Source organism: Corythoichthys intestinalis, chromosome 12 (genome assembly GCF_030265065.1).
Source record: "Corythoichthys intestinalis isolate RoL2023-P3 chromosome 12, ASM3026506v1, whole genome shotgun sequence".
Lineage (NCBI taxonomy): Eukaryota > Metazoa > Chordata > Actinopteri > Syngnathiformes > Syngnathidae > Corythoichthys > Corythoichthys intestinalis.
In genome coordinates, this window is record NC_080406.1 from 19,622,138 (window position 1) to 19,642,853 (window position 20,716).

At 43.4% G+C, this 20,716-nt stretch overlaps 2 protein-coding genes across 2 annotated transcripts; both read left to right on the forward strand.

Annotated features, from left to right (window-relative positions):
• The first annotated feature begins 11,320 nt into the window (after positions 1 to 11,320).
• Positions 11,321 to 12,459, forward strand: LOC130927273 (trace amine-associated receptor 13c-like). The gene is made up of 2 exons (XM_057852977.1): positions 11,321 to 11,493; positions 11,652 to 12,459. The coding sequence occupies exons 1-2, from the start codon at positions 11,321 to 11,323 to the stop codon at positions 12,457 to 12,459; spliced, it is 981 nt and encodes a 326-aa protein (XP_057708960.1).
• Positions 12,460 to 19,294: 6,835 nt separating this feature from the next.
• On the forward strand, positions 19,295 to 20,436 carry LOC130926657 (trace amine-associated receptor 13c-like). The gene is made up of 2 exons (XM_057851693.1): positions 19,295 to 19,467; positions 19,629 to 20,436. Exons 1-2 carry the CDS (start codon positions 19,295 to 19,297, stop codon positions 20,434 to 20,436), a joined length of 981 nt encoding a protein of 326 aa, XP_057707676.1.
• The last annotated feature ends 280 nt before the right edge of the window (positions 20,437 to 20,716 follow it).

Below are 20,716 nucleotides of genomic sequence, written 5' to 3' on the forward strand. Positions count from 1 at the left end.
TGTACGTACAGATTTGAGCCAGCAGATAGCATTAGAGCTCAACAAGAGTACACGAGATTAAAAAAAAAAAAAAAAAAAAAAAAAAATGGAATAACAGACACATATGAATAAATTAGATGTTTTTTAGATAATTATTTTGTGGGAAAATGTAAAGTTTCAGTTAAATTTAAATTATTTATTGTAATTTTTTTTTTAATTGAACATGTAATTCTTTGGAAAAAAATTGAAGGTGTTTGTGTTTGTCTGTTTGACTGGTCTCCCGCCCCCCAAAAGTGACTCTAAGCCTAATAACAACAAAATCAATTGACCCCAAACCTGCATCAGGAGAGCCTTAGTATTTGTGTTCAGGTGCCTGATGAAAAATATTGAGGTTTCGTGAAGCAGACCGTTCCAAAGAGGAAAGTGAAATTGACCGTCGCCATTCTGTCTCAATACAAATTTTCAACAGTCAGAACTTGGTAGATATACAGTGGGATGATGATGACAGAGGCCTGTACTTTTCTTCATAGGTGTACCTCAACGATGAGAGACAGAATGAGAAAAAAAAATCCAGAAAATCACTTTGTCTGATTTTTAAATAATTTATTTGAAAATTATGATGGAAAATAAGTATTTTGTCAAGAACAAAAGTTCATCTCAATACTTTGTTATATTCCCTTAACTGATAATGACAGAGGTCAAAACGTTTTCTGTAGGTCTTCAAAGGTTTTCACACACTGTTGCAGTTATTTTGGCCCATTCCTCCATGCAGATTTCCTTGAGAGCAGTGGTGTTTTGGGGCTGTCGCTGGGCAACACGGACTTTCAACTCCCCCAAAGGATTTCATATATAGTTGAGATCTGGAGACCTGCTAGGCCACTCCAGGACCGTGAAATGCTTCTTACGAAGCCACTCTAAGGCTACGTTCATACTACAGGTCTTAATGCACGAATCCGATTTTTTCGTGTTTTTCCGACTCGAGTGAGGCATTAACTTGACGGTCTGAACGTGACAAGTCGCATAGAACGGGACCATTTCAAATCCGATCTGGGTCACTTTCGTATGTGGTCTAAATCCGATCTGGGCCACATTTTTCCAGACTGTCGCGGCGGTCTGTACTGTCCAGTCCCGCAAATCGGATTTCATGCAGCAATTACGTCATCAAATAGCGAGAGAGTCGTTACCGTAGCGATGCACCTGTGCGTTATTAGCGCCTAGCTTGCATTGAACACGGCTTTCGGGGAAGGGCTGGGCTTCACAACAGTCATAAAAAAATAAAAATGGGTTGAGGATAAACCTGAGAATGCTCAGTTTTCTCTGTTACAAGTGAGCAATATTTCAACATTGCTTACACGGCCGAGAGAGAGTCGGGGCAAACTGCCCATATGTGTGTGACGTGCACGGACAGTGCGTGCATGCTATCGATCCATATAAACTTTGAATATACGCCTTAACGGGGATTATTTATGTCTGTTATTTGTGTCCTCCTTTTGAAAAGCAAAACATGATATCCCTGGAATGACGGATGACGTGCGTCATTTGTTTTGATGCTTCTGCGCATGCAGGTCTTTTTGCTTAGCGCGTGTCGGACTGTGAATTAGTGCGCATGCGTAATACTTGAACGGTCTCAATGGATAAAAGCAGTCTGAACGGGCACGCCAAAAAAACGGATATGACAAAAAATCGGATTCGTGCATTAAGACCTGTAGTATGAACGTAGCCTATGTGGTCTAAATCCGATCTGGGCCACATTTTTCCAGACTGTCGCGGCGGTCTGTACTGTCCAGTCCCCCAAATCGGATTTAATGCAGCAATTACGTCATCAAATAGCGAGAGAGTCGTTACCGTAGCGATGCACCTGTGCGTTATTAGCGCCTAGCTTGCAGTGAACACGGCTTTTGAGGAAGAGCTGAGCTTGACAACAGTCATAAAATATAAAAATGGCTTGAGGATAAGCCTGAGGATGCTCAGTTTTCTCTCTGTTCCAAGTGAGCAATATTTCAACATTGCCTCCACGGCCGAGAGTCGGGACAAACTGCGCGTATGTGTGTGTGACGTGCACGGACAGTGCGTGCATGCTATCGATCCATATAAACTTTGAATATTTGCCTAAACGGGGATTATTTATGTCTGTTATTTGTGTCCACCTTTTGAAAAGCAAAATATGATATCCCTGGAATGACGGATGACGTCTGTCATTTGTTTTGATGGTTCTGCGCATGCGGGTCTTCTTGCTTAGCGGGTGTCGGACTGCGAATTAGTGCGCATGCGTAATAATAGAACGGTCTCAATGGATAAAGGCAGTCTGAACGGGCACGCCAAAAAAACGGATATGACAAAAAATCGGATTCGTGCATTAAGACCTGTAGTATGAACGTAGCCTAAGTTTCCCGGGCAATATGCTTGAGATCATTGTCACGCTGAAAGACTCAAGCCACGTTTCATCTTCAATGCCCTTGCTGATGGAAGGAGGTTTTCACTCAAAATCTCACATTACATGGCCCCATTCATCCTTTCCTTTCCACTAATCAGGTGTCCTGATCCCTTTGCAGAAAAAATGTGGTAAAGCATGATGTTTCCACCCCCATGCTTCACAGTATGTATGATACAATTCAGCATTCTTTCACCTTCAAACATGAGAAGTTGTGTTTCTACCAAAAAGTTCCATTTTTTGTTTCATCTGACTATATGACATTCTCCCAGTCCTTTTCTGGATCATCCAAATGCCCTCTAGCAATTTCAGATGGGCCTGGTCGTGTACTGGCTTAAGCAGGGGGACACATCTGGCACTGCAGGATTTGAGTTCCTGGTGGCGGATTGTGGTATTAATAGTAGCCTTTATTACTTTGGTCTGAGCTCTCCCCGGGTCATTCACGAGCTCCCCACGTGTGATTTTGTGATTTTTGCTAACTGTTCTTGGGATCATTTTGACCCCACAGGATGACATCTTGCGGGGAGCGCTAGATCAAGGCAGATGATCAGGGGTCTTGCATGTTTTCCATTTTCTAATAATTGCTCCCACAGTTGATTTCTTCACACCAAATTGCTTATCTATTACAGATTAACTCTTCCCAGCAAGATTCAAGACGAGAATTTTGTTTCTGGTTTGTCCTTTGACAGCTCTTTGGTCTTGGCCATAGTGGAGTTTGGAGTGTGACTGTTTGAGGTTGTGGACAGTTGTTTTTTGTACTGAGAATGAGTTTAAACACGTGTCATTAATAGAGGTAATGAGTGAAGGACAGAGTAGCCTCTTAATGAAGTTACAGCTCTGTATGAGCCAGAAATCTTGCTTGTTTGTAAGTGACCAAATACTTCTTTTCCACCATAATTTGCAAATAAATTCTTTAATAATCAGACAAAGTGATTTTCTGGATTTTTTTTCTCATTCTGTCTCTTATCGTTGAGGTATACCTATGAAGAAAATTACAGGCCTCTGTCATCTTTTTAAGTGGGAGAACTGGCACAATTGTTGGCTGACTAAATACTATTTTTGCCTCACTATAAGACATATCTGCGCCAAACTTCCCGTGCTTGATGAGAGTCAAACCCTGCGTCAACTAGTGCCAACAGAAAGTCACTCATTTTACTTATACATGTCCAGTTCCTTTCAGATTGGTCAGTGTCAGTGTTGTGAATCTTACTTTGAAAAAGTAATTCATGAGTTACAAATTACTTCTCCCAAAAAGTAATTGCGTTAGTAACTCAGTTACCTGAATGTAAGAGTAATTACTTGACAAATTAACTGGTGATAATTTTCTTTTTTTTTTTTCTTCCTAATAAAAAAAAAAAAAAAAAAAAAATCCAAAAAAAAACAGGTCACACAATCTGAAGTTTAAAGGGTTTTTGGGACAATTGGCCCTACCCCAATTCTTTACCCTAAACTTAAATGGACACAGGGGTATTGCGGATATTGCGATAAATAGATAATAACCTTTGCTATGTGTGGAAGTCATTTAATGTTGTGAACCAACCGTTAAAGTTGTTAGAATTGCTCCCGTTATTGCATTAGTTCCCTTCCGTCTATTTTCGACGTGTAAGTTTTAAAACCGTTTCATCATTTAAAGATAGATTAAAGTTATTTTTTTCCGATTTAGGAGCCTTTTAGATAAAACGTGACTTAGGTTCGCTAGGAAGGTTCTCTACAACAGAGCCTTCATGAGAAGTCTACTGCTTTAAGATGGGGGCTGTTTACTTATGCATCTAGTTCTTTATCATATATGTTGCTAATGCCGCCATGTCTGTCATTTGCATCTAGATCTGTACACATGTGATATCTACCGAAGCATCATGTGGGCGTTGTTTGTAGGCTATCTGCTCCATCCATCCATCCATCCATCCATCCATCCATCCATCCATCCATCCATCCATCCATCATCTTCCGCCGCTTGTTCCAGGGTCGGGTCGCAGGGCCAGCAGCTTTAACAGGGAAGCCCAGACTTCCCCCTCCCCAGCCACTTCAACCAGCTCCTCCGGCGGGATCCCAAGGCGTTCCCAGGCCAGCCGAGAAACATAGTCACTCCAGTGTGTCCTGGATCGTCCCTGAGGCCTCCCGCTGGTGGGATATGCCCGGAACACCTCTCCGGGGAGGCGTCCAGGAGGCATCCGAACCAGATGCACGAGCCACCTTAGCTGGCTCCTCTCTAAGCGGACGAGTAGTGGCTCGAGACCGAGTCCCTCCAGGATGACCGAGCTTCTAACCCTATCTCTAAGGGAGAGCCCGGACACCCTGCGGAGGAAACTAATTTCGGCCGCTTGTATCCGGGATCTTGTTCTTTCAGTCACGACACACAGCTCGTGACCATAGGTGAAAGTAGGAACATAGATCAACTGGTAAATCGAGAGCTTTGCCTTTCGGCTCAGCTCCTTCTTCACCACTACGGACCGGTGCAGCGTACGCATTACTGCAAACGCTGCACCGATCTGCCTGTCGATCTCCCGCTCCCTTCTACCGTCACTCGTGAACAAGACCCCAAAATACTTAAACTCCTCCACTTGGGGCAGGATCTCATCCCCGACCCGGAGAGGCCACTCCACCCTTTTCCAACTGAGGACCATGGTCTCGGATTTGGAGGTGCTGATCTTCATCCCAACCGCTTCACACTCAGCTGCGAACCGCTCCAGTGAGAGTTGGAGGTCACAGCTTGATGACGCCAACAACACTACATCATCTGCAAAAAGCAGAGATTCAATCCTGAGGTCACCAAACAGGACTCCCTCAACGCTTCGGCTGAGCTTTGAAATTCTGTCCATAAAAATTATTAACAGGTATGGTGGTCCATAAAAATTATGAACAGAATCAGTGACAAATGGTAGCCTTGGCGGAGTCCAACCCTCACTGGGAATGAATTCGACTTACTGCCGGCAATGCGGCCCAAACTCTGACACCAGTCGTACAGGGACCGAACAGCCCTTACCAAGGGGCTCGGTACCCAGTACTCCCGGAGCACCTCCCACAGGATACCCCGAGGCACACGGTCAAACGCCTTCTCCAGATCCACAAAACACATGTAGACTGGTTGGGCGAACTCCCATGCACCCTCGAGGACCCTGTCGAGAGTGTAGAGCTGGTCCACTGTTCCACAGCCGGGACGAAAACCACACTGCTTCTCCTGAATCCGAAATTTGACTTCCCGATGGACCCTCCTCTCCAGCACCCCTGAATAGACTTTACCAGGGAGGCTGAGGAGTGTGATCCCTCTATAATTGGAACACACCCTCCGGTCCCCCTTCTTAAAAAGGGGGAACACCACCCCGGTCTGCCATTCCAGAGGCACTGTCCCCGATGTCCACGCGAAGTTGTAGAGGTGTGTCAGCCACGACAGCCCCACAACATCCAGAGCCTTTAGGAACTCCGGGCAGATCTCATCTACTCCTGGGGCCTTGCCACCAAGGAGCTTTCCAACCGCCTCAGTGACTTCAACCCCAGAGATCGAAGAGCCCACCTCGGGGTCCACAGACTCTACTTCCTCAAAGGAAGGCTTGTCGGTGGAATTGAGGAGGGTTTCGAAGTATTCTCCCCACCGACTCACGACGTCCCGAGTCGAGGTCAGCAGTACACCATCTTCACTATACACAGTGTTAATGGTGCACTACTTTCCGCTCCTCAGACGCCGGATGGTGGACCAGAATTTCCTCGAAGCCGTCCGGAAGTCGTTGTCCATGGCCTCGCCAAACTCCTCCCATGTCCGAGTTTTTGCCTCGGCGACCACCGAAGCCGCAGTCTGCTTGGCCAGCCGGTACCTGTCAGATGCCTCCAGAGTCCCACAGGCCAAAAAGGCCCGATAGGCCTCCTTCTTCAGCTTGACGGGCATCCCTTACCGCCGGTGTCCACCAGCGGGTTCAGGGATTGCCGCCACGACAGGCACCAACCACCTTATGGCCACAGCTCCGATCGGCCGCCTCAACAATGGAGGTGCAAAACATGGCCCACTCGGACTCAATGTCCCCCACCTCCCCCGGGACAAGGGAGAAGTTCTGCCAGAGGTGGGTGTTGAAACTCTTTCTGACTCTTTCTGGATTCTGCCAGACGTTCCCAGCAGACCCTCACAATACGTTTGGGCCTGCCAGGTCTGGCCAGCATCTTCCCCGCCATCGGAGCCAACATACCACCAGGTGGTGATCAGTTGACAACTCCGCCCCTCTCTTCATTCGAGTGTCCAAAACATGTGGCCGCAAGTCCGATGACACAATTACAAAGTCGATCATCGAACTGCTGCCTAGGGTGTCCTGGTGCCAAGTTCACATATGGACACCCCTATGTTTGAACATGATGTTCGTTATGGACAAACCGTGACGAGCACAGAAGTCCAATAACAAAACACCACTCGGGTTCTGATCGGGGGGGGGCGTTCCTCCCAGTCACACCACTCCAGGTCTCACTGTCATTGCCCACGTGAACGTTGAAGTCCCCCAGAACGAGGGAGTTCCCAGAGGGGGCACTCTCCAGCACACCCTCCAAGGACTCCAAAAAGGATGGGTGTTCTGAGCTGCTGTTCGGTGCATAAGCGCAAACAACAGTCAGAACCCATCCCCCCACCCGAAGGCGGAGGGAAGCTACCCTCTCGTCTACCGGGGTAAACCCCAACGTACAGGCGCCAACCCGGGGGGCAATAAGTATGCCCACACCTGCTCGGCGCCTCTCACCGTGGGCAACTCCAGAGTGAAGGAGAGTCCAACCCCTCTCAAGAGGATTGGTACCAGAACCCAAGCTGTGTGTGGAGGAGAGTCCGACTATATCTAGTCGGAACTTCTCTGCCTCACACACCAGCTCAGGCTCCTTCCCTGCCAGAGAGGTGACATTCCATGTCCCAAGAGTTAGCTTCTGCAGCTGGGGGTCAGACCGCCAAGGCCTTTGGCTGTCGCCCAACTCCCTACGCACCCGACCTCTTTGGCCCCTCCCACAGGTGGTGAGCCCATGGGAAGGGGAACCCACGTTGCCTTTTCGGGCTGTGCCCGGCTGGGCCCCATGGGGACAGGCCCGGCCAACAGACGCTTGCCTTCGAGCCCCACCTCCAGGCCTGGCTCCAGACGGGGGCCCCGGTAACCCGTGTCCGGGCAAGGGAAACTCGAGTCCATTTAAATTACTCATCATAAGGGGTCGTTTTGAGCCATACTTTGTCTGGCCCCTCACCTAGGACCTGTTTGCCATGGGTGACCCTACCAGGGGCTAGAAGCCCCAGACAACATAGCTCCTAGGATCATTGACACACGCAAACCCCTCCACCACGATAAGGTGATGACTCACAGAGGCGCTATCGGCTACAGTCAGGTATTATTGGAGCCACCTAGCATAGTAGCATCGCGTTTGCAACATATCATTGTCATTTTACACAAAACTCCAAAAACGGGCCGGACAAAAGAATTGGCACCCTTTGAAAACTCATGTGATGCTTCTCTAATTTGTGTAATTAACAGCACCTGTTACTTACATGTGGTAAGTAACAGGTGGCGGCAATAACTAAATCCCCCTTGCGGCCAGTTAAAATGGATTAAAGTTGACTCAACCTCTGTCCTGAGTCCTTGTGTGTACCACATTGAGCATGGAGAAAAGAAAGAAGACCAAAGAACTGTCTGAGGACTTGAGAAGCACAATTGTGAGGAAGCATGGGCAATCTCAAGGTTAAAAGACCATCTCCAAAGACCTGAATGTTCCTGTGTCTACCGTGTACAGTGTCATCAATAAGTGTAAAACCCATGGCACTGTGGCCAACCTCCCTAAATGTGGACGGGAAAAAATTTGACGAGAAATTGTGTGGATGGTGGATAAAGAAGCTCAACTAACATCCAAACAAGTTCAAGCTGTCCTGCAGTCCGAGGGTACAACAGTGTCAACCCGTACTATCCGTCGGCGTCTGAATTAAAAGGGATTCTATGGTAGGATCAGTGTTGTCAGTAACGCGTTACTGTAATCTGATTACTTTCTTTCAGTAACGAGCAATCTAAAGCGTTAGTTTTTCCAAGCCAGTAATCTGATTAAAGTTAGTTTCCTCAGTAACTGTACGTTACTATTTTGTTTTTGCCTCATACTGTATGGAGAATGAAGAATACTGTAGTCATGTACAAAGAGCATTTCAATAGAAAATACCGCATTTGAGTTTGGGAGTGACATCACATCTCACGTTTTCTCATCGGAAAAAAACGGGTCACGTGCAGTACCATGCTGTATGCGCGCCGTCTGCCACATAGCCTGGCTAGTGGCTACCTATCAGGATGCTAACAGTAAAGGAGCCGGAGAGATACAACAAACGGCTGCATTTGCTCACTGGAAATACAGCCATTACTTCACATATCCGTCCAGTAAAGATGACAAAAATATCTCCGTGCGTTGCAAACTCTGCGCTGGCTCAGATGGACTGTCGACCGCTATATACTCGACATCCAATTCAACAAGGAAGCACCTGGAATTACAGCACAACACGTCGCGAAAAAAACTCAAAACAAGATGACAGGTATCGAGGCAGCCAGCAACTAGCCATTATAATATGTGTAATTATGTACATTTTATAGTTAGAGTTTAAGATCGTAGGCGGAGTTTTACATTTGTGGGACTGCAGGGAGAAGCATGTTGAAGACATGACAAGTCAAAAGTTTGGACACACTTCATAATTTTTGCGTTTTATATATATTCACTGCTATTGTTCTCACCGAAGACATCAGAACTATGAACGAACATGTGGAATGGCAAAAAAAGTTAAATAACTGAAAACAGGTTTTGTATTCTACATTCTTCAAAGTATCCACCTTTGAGGTGTCTCCAAACTTTTGGCCAATACTGTTCAGTGGGGAGAACAAGTATTTGATACACTACCAATGGGAAAACCCATTGGCAGTGTATCAAATACACACATCTTGATACTGTTCGAGTTCAATCAGCTGTTGAAGTTGTTGTTGGTAGCGTTCGAAAGCTTAGGTTTAAAGAAATTCTAAATATCCATCTTGCCTCCTCTGGTGTAGTTTTGGCTAAGCAAAGCAAAGGATAGTCTCAAGGTGTTAGTCACATGATCTGTTCGAAAAATGATTTTGACCCATTATGAAAACTACGTTGTAGGATTTTTGTTCATTTCATAAATTTTTGTTGTTTTATTGCTTTACAACTTTTATAGACAACATTTTAATGGCTAGGTCTTTATTTCAAAGGGGAAGTTCAGAATTTTTTACATTGGGCTTCATCTTGGAGTTAGCGGGGATTTAATTAGTCGTTGGACTTTATTTAAACAAATTCCGTGCAGTTTGTCAGTTATTTGTTGGTTTCAAGGCTCCGGGATGGCTAAGCTAGGCCGAGTCAATGGTGGTTGAAATCAACTCCATGGACTAATTAAACCCCCACTAACTCAAAGATCAAGCCTTATGTGAAAAACTCAATTACACGTGATGAATTTTTTCTGTTATTTTTATGTTGAGGCAGCAAAAGGGGAAAAATTGGTAAAAAGTAACTGATAAGTTAGTTTTAAAGTAACTGTTACTTTGATAATAAAGTAATCAGTAAAGTAACTAGATTACTTTTTTGAGGGGTAATCAGTAATCAGTAATTAAATTACTTTTTTTAAGTAATCCGTGACAACACTGGGTAGGATACACTGGAAAACCCCACTTCTGACCCAACAAACAACCTAATTAAAAGTTGAAATAGTGCATGTGCATTTTTTGAGCGTATCAGAAGCTTCCAAAGAAACAAAACCATCATTTTGATAGGCAAGGTCACGGTGGTCATCTCGCTGGATAATGCTGGAGATTCAGACTTTCGTTGCAATGATTGGATTGAGCGACTACTATTAAGGCCAGGGGTGCACATAATTTTTTTGCCCAGGTTCTCAGAGGAGGACCTGGAGATGTGACTTGGTCCTCAGTGAGCTTGAGAGCCAACCCGCCTGATGCGATAAATTTATGACAAGCTTTACTTAGAGCCAATTAACTTTAATTAATTATATTAACAATTAATGCTTGATTAACATCAACTGGCACAACAAAATTGCCATTACTTTGAAATGTAGAGAAATAAAAAGCACCAATTCAAAATAAAGGGCATTATGCGGCTCCCACATTAACTCCAAGCCTTTTTAAAAGTGGGATGTCCTCCTCTTAAGACCTTATTGAACGTGCATGTTTAGCTTTGTAAAATGCGAGCAAAAACACGTTTGTCAGTGCATGTCGCTGTTCATTACCTTTATTTCGCCACTTGTCCATAGGGCGAGCGGGTCCTGTTTGACATCGATAGTTTGGTTAATTGCCACATGCTCTCTGTTTTTTTTGGTGCTTTTCAAAGTTTGGATGGCTGAAATTCTTTGACCCTACATAAAATGCGCTGCTCTTATCGGTGACATTGGGATTCTCACAGCACATTTTGTACCGCATTTCCGTGCGAGCATCATTTGCTTCTAGCCATGGTACCTCCTACTTTTCAGCAAAAGTCCTTTTTTTCGGTAGCTCCGGTGACCTATCTGTCGTCTGTCTGTCTTTTGACGGGGGTGGGGGAACACGGAAGTAATTACTCAGTGTGGCCTGCCTCTTTGACATTTTGAGAAGTTATTTTCTCGTGTCCGCCGCAAATACGGTGGTCAGCCATCGGTACGCAAAAGCGTATGGAAGTCGTCGAGGGCCAGTGCGTTTGTCTACGTCCGGTACGCATGCGCGCATGCGGACCACTTATGTGCACCCCTGATTAAGGCCATTTAGGAATATGTAAAATTAGGTAAAGGAGCATCTGGGCTATGGCACTCATCATGACATCATATTTTGGCCATATTGACCAATCACAATTGCTTGGGGGAGGGATAAGAACACATAAAGTAAGATGGACAACATAGAGGTTTAGGCAGAACGTTATCCGAGCTCAAGGTTCTCCATGGACGCTGAGGACCAATCAGATCTCTGCTTCCCACAGCTAGGCAACATCTCCTGCAGGAAGACAACTCTTGATGGGTCTCAGAGGTTTATGATCACAGTCATCCTACCCATCACATGCATCCTCACTGTGCTGCTCAACCTGCTCGTCATTATTTCAATCTCCCACTTCAGGCATATGTTCTTTTTCTCTGAATCTATTAGGATGTGACAGCATAAAATCCTTGTACTGTGTTGAATGATGTTTCCGCCTAATCCTAATTACCCGGAAAGTGTTTTTAATAACAAGTTGTTTGCATTATCGATTGTTCTTTGTGTGTGCGTTCGTGCAGGCAGCTCTACACCCCAACCAACCTCCTCCTCCTCTCCCTCGCCGTCTCTGATGCCATGGTGGGCTTGGTGGAGATGCCAGCTGTGATCACCACGAGCACATCCTGCTGGTTACTTGGTGACATGGCCTGTAGTCTGATGAATTACCTGGTTTTCATTTGTCAGTCTGCCTCAGTAGGAAACATGGTGCTGATATCCGCCGACCGTTTTGTGGCTATTTGTGATCCTCTGCGTTATATTGTCAAAGTCACCGTGAAAAAAATTCAACTTTGTATTTGTCTCTGTTGGTCGGCTTCTGTTATCCATTGTGGCATCGTTTTGAAGGACAAATTGGCTCATCCTGAAAACGGTAACACTTGCCTTGGAGAGTGTGTTTGCCGTATTGACTATATCGGGGGCATTCTGGACGTTATCGTGAACTTCCTTCTTCCTCTCGGTGTAATTGTCATTCTCTACACAAGAGTCTTTGTGGTTGCAGTGTCTCAGGCGAGAGCCATGCGCTCTCACGAAAAATGTGTTAAATTACAACATTCTGCCCCTTTCAGAGCAAAGAAATCTGAGCTGAAGGCCGCCAAGACTCTGGGTATTGTCGTCCTGGTCTTTCTGATGTGTTTCTGTCCATACAATATCGTTAGTCTGATGGCTTATCATGAGAACATGTTGAATTATGTTACTTATTTGTATAGTTTGAACTCGTGTTTGAACCCATTGATATATGCCGTGTTCTACCCCTGTTTTAGAAGAGCTTTTAAGCACATTGTCACTTTGCGCGTACTGCAGCCTGGCTCCTGTGATACCAACATTTTGTAATCTCATTGTGCTCACCTTCAAATTAAATGCCCTCTGAATGAACACATTGAGGTACATGTGTTACTGCAAGTTGTTTTACCCTAATGTGTTTCGAATCACCTAACTTTCCTCTTTGCCTTTTAAAGTGTTTGCTTTAGTAAGCACAGTACTTTTGTGTCTTTTAGGAAATAATGTGTTTTAATTTGTGATGCTCCACAGCCTCACCTCCCTCTTTCCAGCAATTGGGTCCATCACATCTGCCTCGCCCTGACTAAGCTGCTACATCCAGTCTACATTGTTTTGTAGTTCTTCTACCGTATATACAATGTTAGATAGATAATAAATCAGTCAATATTCCACTTTTACAAAAGGTCAAGGAGCATCATTTATAAATTATTACCATGTCTAGAAAAGCATGATTCACTTAAATATATATGTTTGTTATAATCAAGATAAATGTGGTATGTATTAGGCATATCTATAGTGTTTATTATATGGTGTGTAGATTATGCATAGAATAATGTACATACAGTATTTCATAAGGCACTTTACATTAAAAATTGTTAAATAAGAGTGAAAGGCTTGTCAGGCTTTCCAGACTGCCTGTTGATTTGTCATGTTTTTTGTCTTATTGCATGTTTGAAATAAAAAGTTTTATTATAAAATATGTTGTATGTATGTTTAAGATAAACATCACGTGGACTGAATCAGCCACCCTGACAGCAAACAAATATAAGATAATCATATATTATTCAATATATTATATATATGGGCAGCAGACACATAGAAAGACAAACAGAAATTAGTTTTATTTTCATCAAGTTGACAATGTTAAAAGCAGAATGACGTTAGCGTTTTTCTCCAAAGATAAATTTATCTTAGCACCAACTAATTGTGGAGTTTGGGTTTGTCCACATAATATATTTCTATTAGGTAAATGCCAGAATATTGAGACCGAATTTTCGGGGGCAAATGTCCAGGACTCATTATCAAAGTAATTGGTGGTTTAGCGGTGAGCACGTCCGCCTCACAGTTGTGACATCAAGGGTTTAATCCCGACCTTCCTGTGTAGAATGTGCATGTGCCTGTGTGGGTTTTTCTCCGCCCACATATCAAAGCATGTACACAAGGCTTTAGAATTGTCCTTTGATGTGAGTGTGCGGCAAATGGTTGTTTGTCTCATTGTGCCCTGTGATTGGCTGGTAACCAATTCTGGGTGTATCCCAGCCAGGGTTGTACAATGCGAGCGTTTTGCTCGCATTTGCACAGAAAAACAATTTGTTGTAAGTAGAGAAAAAAAAATGGGAGCACGAGTGCAAGCAGAGGGGTTAAGTTTGTTTTGATTGAACACACAACAGAATACAATACAAAAAAAATCCTTAACAACATCATTAATTGTCTACAAAAGGTATATGACCAAACAGACAAATAAGGCTGGTGATTGAAAAGCAAATACATATTTACATATTTAACGTTTATTGGTTATACTGTCCTACCGTGTTGGTCCTCATTATAGTAGAGAAGATGGAGTAAATATAATCAATACAAAGAAACTGTAACCCGATCGACTCACAGCTTCGAAAAGTAAGGGTTATATTACGTCAGAAACTCGTTCAGTACGCGTCCGTTCCGAACCAAGCGCCACATACCGAAACGGTTCAATACTATTACATGTACCGTTACACCCTTAATATTTATGCCCTTAAACTGTATGACTTGGATCAAATTGTTTGGAGATCTTTTCACAAGATTTGCCCATTCCTCCTGAAAGAACTTGTCTAATTAAGCCAAATTTGGGTTTTGCACTCCTCTTTTCAGGTCTGACAAATTTTTTGTTTGTTTGTTTGTTTGTTTGGAGGCTTGTTTTTATTGAAAACACAAGAAAATTCAACACAAAAGACTCATTGACAACATCATCAATAGTCTACAAAAGGTATACACTAGAGTATCTATTTTCCTATTATTTATTCTATTTTTTAAAATTTTAATACATATTTTTATACTGGAGTGCCACGTCAATTTTCGTTGTTGACAACATTCTTGCTGCCAATGACAATAAAGTTCTATTCTATTGTATTGTATTGTAATATAATATAATATAATATAATATAATATAATATAATATAATATAATATAATATAATATAATATATTATATTATATTATATTTAGGGCTGTCAAAATTATCGCGTTAACGGGCGTTAATTAATTTTTTAAATTAATCACGTTAAAATATTTGACGCATTTAACGCAGATGCCCCGCTCAGACTGATTTAAATGACAGTACAGTGAAACGCTCACTTGTTGTGTCTTATGGAGTTTTGCCGCCCTCTGCTAGCGCTTGGGTGCGACTGATTTTATAGGCTTCAGAACCCATGAGCATTGTGTAAGTAATTATTGACATCAACAATGGCGGGCGATTAGTTTATTTTTTGATTGAAAATTTTACAAATTTTATTAAAACGAAAACATTAAGAGGGGTTTTAATATAAAATTTCTATAACTTGTACTAACATTTATCTTTTAAGAACTACAAGTCTTTCTATCCATGGATCGCTTTAACAGAATGTTAATAATGTTAATGCCGTCTTGTTGATTTATTGTTATAATAAACAAATACAGTCCTTATGTACCGCATGTTGAATACATATATATATCCATCTTGTCTTATCTTTCCATTCCAACAATAATTTACAGAAAAATATGGCATATTTCATAGATGGTTTGAATTGGGATTAATTGCGATTAATTACGATTAATTAATTTTTAAGCTGTTATTAACTCGATTAAAAATTTTGATCATTTGACAGCCCTAATTATATTATATTATACATATGTTGGGACCCAAAAGACAAAATAAGGCCAGTGAGAGAAGAGCAAATACATCTATACATGCTTTCATATTCCTATGAATACAGCATATTATGGGTTACCCTTTCACGAGATAAGTATTCTTCAACAGGCCTCCGTCTTTTCTGGAAACATATTTACATTATTTGTAGCCTGGCAGTTAAAGTCTCAATTTCATACAATTTCATACACCTCTCGCAACTTTCCACTGCACCACTGTGGGAGGTTGCAGATTCATCCATTTTATAGCCACCAGTTCCCTGGCCACCATTAATAGTATGTGTAAAAGATACTTTTGTTCCTTCGTAAAGACATCTACAGAGGTTAGAGCCAGGAGAAACTATTTTGAGGTAAACTCTAAGACAACACACAAGACTCTGTCAATTACGTCACTCACAACTTTCCAAGAATGATGTAACCCCGGGCAGTCCCAAAACATGTGAGTATGGTAAACAATCATCCCACAGCCCCTCCAGAACTTAGGTACTTTACAAATTTAGAGACAGTCAGGGGTGTGCTGACGAACCTTGTGTTTGTTTTCCAATCAAAGTCATGTGTTTCTATGGCAACGAATACACATTTTCCTCCATTACGAATCCTCAATTATAACATTCATCTCAAGCTCCAATTTGTTTTGTTTTTTTCTTTTTTTAAACCTGTCCTTTTCAGCTGTTTGACATGGAGAATGGAAGTCTAAGTGCCCGGTTGGTCTGAACAGTTTTAATGTTTCACATTTAGAGTATGACATACTCCCATTGTGACCATTCAACATACCTTGTTTATTATGACAAAACAGCGAACAGGAAGGGGTTATGGGGGAACAGAAAAGAAAGAAACACAAGAGAATAAAGAAAAGAAACACAAACAACAAATAGAAATACATTGAACGTCTACACCAACTATTAACATGTTGGCGCTAACGTCAGCTAGATGTATTTCCTGTTGACACCATGTGGGGGGCCTGTTGACCAGGGAAAGAGGGGGACGGGGGTGGGGGAGTCTATAAGCTAAGTAATTGAAAGGGATAGAGTGTACACAAATCAGCTCTCTGATCTAGAACCCAGTAATCGTGTGAATCCCTTGTGAGTGTAAGCCTGTTGGCGATCGACCCTACGCCGCCCCATCGCCAATCCCGACACAGGGACCCCCCACCCGAGCACGCCGTATCACATCCAGCCGCACGCGAGCCCCACCAAGCGCGCGACAGCCACGCAGACGAGTGGAGACGCCACGAGGGCGCCAACCCAGGGCCACGGCCCCCACCCAGCCAGCCGGGGGAGGGAGGGATGGCGGGGGGGGGGGGGGTCAGACCAGTCCATCCCTCCTCCCGCAGCCCAGCAAAGGAGCCATCGCCCCCCCCCAGGGATCCAGGGTGGTCCACCGGGCCATCCGCACACCCATCAACCGGCCTTCAGGGATGGCATAAGGGGACACACCACCACCCCCACGCCCACCCCAGTCCACCCACCCGGCCCACGAGCCGCAGCCCCCCAACCGGCACGACACGCCAGCGGCCTACCGGCGCCCAGCCAGCGACGCGTTGGTTTCAATTGCTCTTTAAGTCTCCTTAGGCTGAGGGTTGACTGACTTTTTTTCCCCCTTCTGTGAGTTTGCATGCTATCCTCATTAAAATATGAAAACGTAAAAATGTTTGGGTGGTTTTAGTTAAAGCAGACACTGTTTTTTTTTCTCATCCGTGTGATTTTGACAAAGATCAGCTCACATTTGATGGTGGTTTTATGCAGAAACGTGAGAAATTCCAAAATGTTCAGATACTTTTTCATACCACTGTACAGTATAAGGTGACATGTACATTACACGGTCACAGTATAACAGACATATTTGAGAACATGAATATCTCTACCCGTTTCGTGTTTACAAAGCGGGAGAAAATGACAAGCAGAACAAAGTGTGGCGACATATCGACACATATATACAGTGGGGCAAATAAGTATTTAGTCAACCACCAATTGTGCAAGTTCTCCTACTTGAAAATATTATAGAGAGGCCTGTAATTGTCAACATGGGTAACTCTCAACCATGAGAGACAGAATGTGGGAAAAACAAACAGAAAATCACATTTTTTGATTTTTAAAGAATTGATTTCCAAATTAGAGTGGAAAATAAGTATTTGGTCACCTACAAACAAGCAAGATTTTTGGCTGTCAAAGAGGTCTAACTTCTTCTAACAAGGTCTAACAAGGTCTAAGGCTCCACTCGTTACATGTATTAATGGCACCTGTTTTAACTTATCATCGGTATAAAAGACACCTGTCCACAATCTCAGTCAGTCAGTCACACTCCAAACTCCACTATGGCCAAGACCAAAGAGCTGTTGAAGGAAACCAGAGACAAAATTGTAGGCTTGCACCAGGCTGGAAAGACTGAATCTGCAATAGGTAAGACGCTTGGTGTAAAGAAATCAACTTTGGGAGCAATCATTAGAAAATAGAAGACATACAAGACCACTGATAATCTCCCTCGACCTGGGGCTCCATGCAAGATCTCACCCGTGGCGTGTAAATGATAAGAATGGTGACCAAAAATCCCAGAACCACACGGGGGGACCTAGTGAGCTGGGACCACAGTGGCCACATAGGCTACTATCAGTAACACAATGCGCCGCCAGGGACTCAAATCCTGCACTGCCAGACGTGTCCCCCTGCTGAAGAAAGTACACGTCCAGGCCCGTCTGCGGTTCGCTAGTGATCATTTGGATGATCCAGAAGAGGACTGGGAGAATGTGTTATGGTCAGATGAAACCAAAATAGAACTTTTGGGTAGAAACACAGGTTCTCGTGTTTGGAGGAGAAAGAATACTTAATTGCATCTGAAGACCACCATACCCACTGTGAAGCATGGGGGTGGAAACATCATGCTTTGGGGCTGTTATTCTGCAAAGGGACCAGGACGACTGGTCTGTGTAAAGGAAAGAATGAATGGGGCCATGAATTGAGAGATTTTGAGTGAAAATCTCCTTCCATCAGCAAGGGCATTTAAGATGAGACATGGCTGGGTCTTTCAGTATGACAATGATCCCAAACACACAGCCGGGACAACAAAGGAGTGGCTTCGTAAGAAGCATTTCAAGGTCCTGGAGTGGCCTAGCCAGTCTCCAGATCTCAACCCCATAGAAAATCTGTGGAGGGAGTTGAAAGTCCGTGTTGCCCAACGGCAGCCCCAAAACATCAATGCTCTAGAGGAGATCTGCATGGAGGAATGGGCCAAAATATCAGCAACAGAGTGTGAAAAGCTTGTGAAGAGTTACAGAAAACGTTTGGCCTCCGTTATTGCCAACAGAGGGTACATAACAAAGTATTGAGATGAACTTTTGGTATTAACCAAATACTTATTTTCCACCATGATTTGCAAATAAGTTCTTTAAAAATCAAACAATGTGATTTTCTGGTTTTTTTCCCCACATTATGTCTCTCATGGTTGAGGTTTACCCATGTTGACAATTACAGGCCTCTCTAATATTTTCAAGAGGGAGAACCACAATCAGTGGTTGACTAAATACTTATTTGCCCCACTGTATATATTAAGCAATGCATAGTCATAAGTGTTTTAATTGACCCTGTTACTGTACATGATAAATACTGTACAACAATGGATTCAGTAATTTGTAAAAACACAAAGCTAATGTGTATATACAATAAAAACCACCTATTCAAAAGTTTAAATAGTGCATGTGTATTTACTTGAGCGTATCAGAAGCTTCCAAAGAAACAACAGCATCATCTTGATAGGCAAGGTCACGGTGGTCATCTGGCTCGACAATGCCGGAGATTCAAAATTTCGTTGCAATGATTGGATTGAGCTAATTAAGGCCATTTAGGAATATGTAAAATTGAACAAAGGAGCGTATGGGTTATGGAGCTCATCATGACATCATATTTTGGCCACAATGACCAATCACAATTGCTTGGGGGAGGGATAAGAACACATAAAGTAAGATGGACAACATAGAGGTTTAGGCAGAACGCTGTTCGACCTCAAGGTTCTCTATGGACACTGAGGACAAATCAGATCTCTGCTTCCCACAGCTAGGCAACATCTCCTGCAGGAAGACATCCCCTGATGGGTCTCAGAGGTTTATTATCATAGTCATCCTACCCATCACATGCATCCTCACTGTGCTGCTCAACCTTCTCGTCATTATTTCAATCTCCCACTTCAGGCATGTGTTCTTTTTCTCTGAATCTAAGATTAGGATGTGACAGCATAAAATCCTTGTACTGTGTTGAATGATGTTTCCGCCTAATCCTAATTACCCGGAAAGTGTTTTTAATAACAAGTTGTTTGCATTATCGATTGTTCTTTGTGTGTGCGTTCGTGCAGGCAGCTCTACACCCCAACCAACCTCCTCCTCCTCTCCCTCGCCATCTCTGACGTCCTGGCGGTCTTGACGATGTTGCCATTTGTGATTATCGAAATCAAATCCTGCTGGTTTCTTGGTGACATTGCATGTAGTCTGATGAATTACCTGCTTTTCATTTGTCAGTCTGCCTCAGTAGGAAACATGATGCTGATATCCGCTGACCGTTTTGTGGCTATTTGTGATCCTCTGCATTATACTTTCAAAGTCACCGTGACAAAAATTCAACTTTATATTTGTCTCTGTTGGTCGGCTTCTGTTATCCATTGTGGCATCGTTTTGAAAGACAAATTGGCTCATCCTGAAAACGGTAACACTTGCCTTGGAGAGTGTGTTTGCCGTATTGACTTTATCGGGGGCATTCTGGACGTTATCGTGAACTTCCTTCTTCCTCTCGGTGTAATTGTCATTCTCTACACAAGAGTCTTTGTGGTTGCAGTGTCTCAGGCAAGAGCCATGCGCTCTCACGAAAAATGTGTTAAATTACAACATTCTGCTCCTTTCAAAGCAAAGAAATCTGAGCTGAAGGCCGCCAAGACTCTGGGTATTGTCGTCCTGGTCTTTCTGATGTGTTTCTGTCCGTACAATATCGTCAGTCTGATGGCTTATGATGAGAACGTGCTGAATTATCTTACTTATTTGTATAGTTTGAACTCGTGTGTGAACCCGTTGATATATGCCGTGTTCTACCCCTGTTTTAGAAGAGCTTTTAAGCACATTGTCACTTTGCGCGTACTGCAGCCTGGCTCCTGTGATACCAACATACTGTAATCTCAATGTGCTCACCTTCAAATTTAATTCCCTCTGAATAACCACATTGAGGTACATGTGTTGCTGCAAGTTGTTTTACTCTAATGTGTTTAGATTCACCTAACTTTCCTCTTTGCCTTTTAAAGCGTTTGATTTAGTAAGCACAGTACTTTATGTCTTTTAGAAAATAAATGTGTTTTAATTTGTGATGCTCCACAGCCTCACCTCCCTCTTTCCAGCAATTGGGTCCATCCCATCACGTCTGCCTCGCCCTGACCAAGCTGCTACATCCAGTCTACAT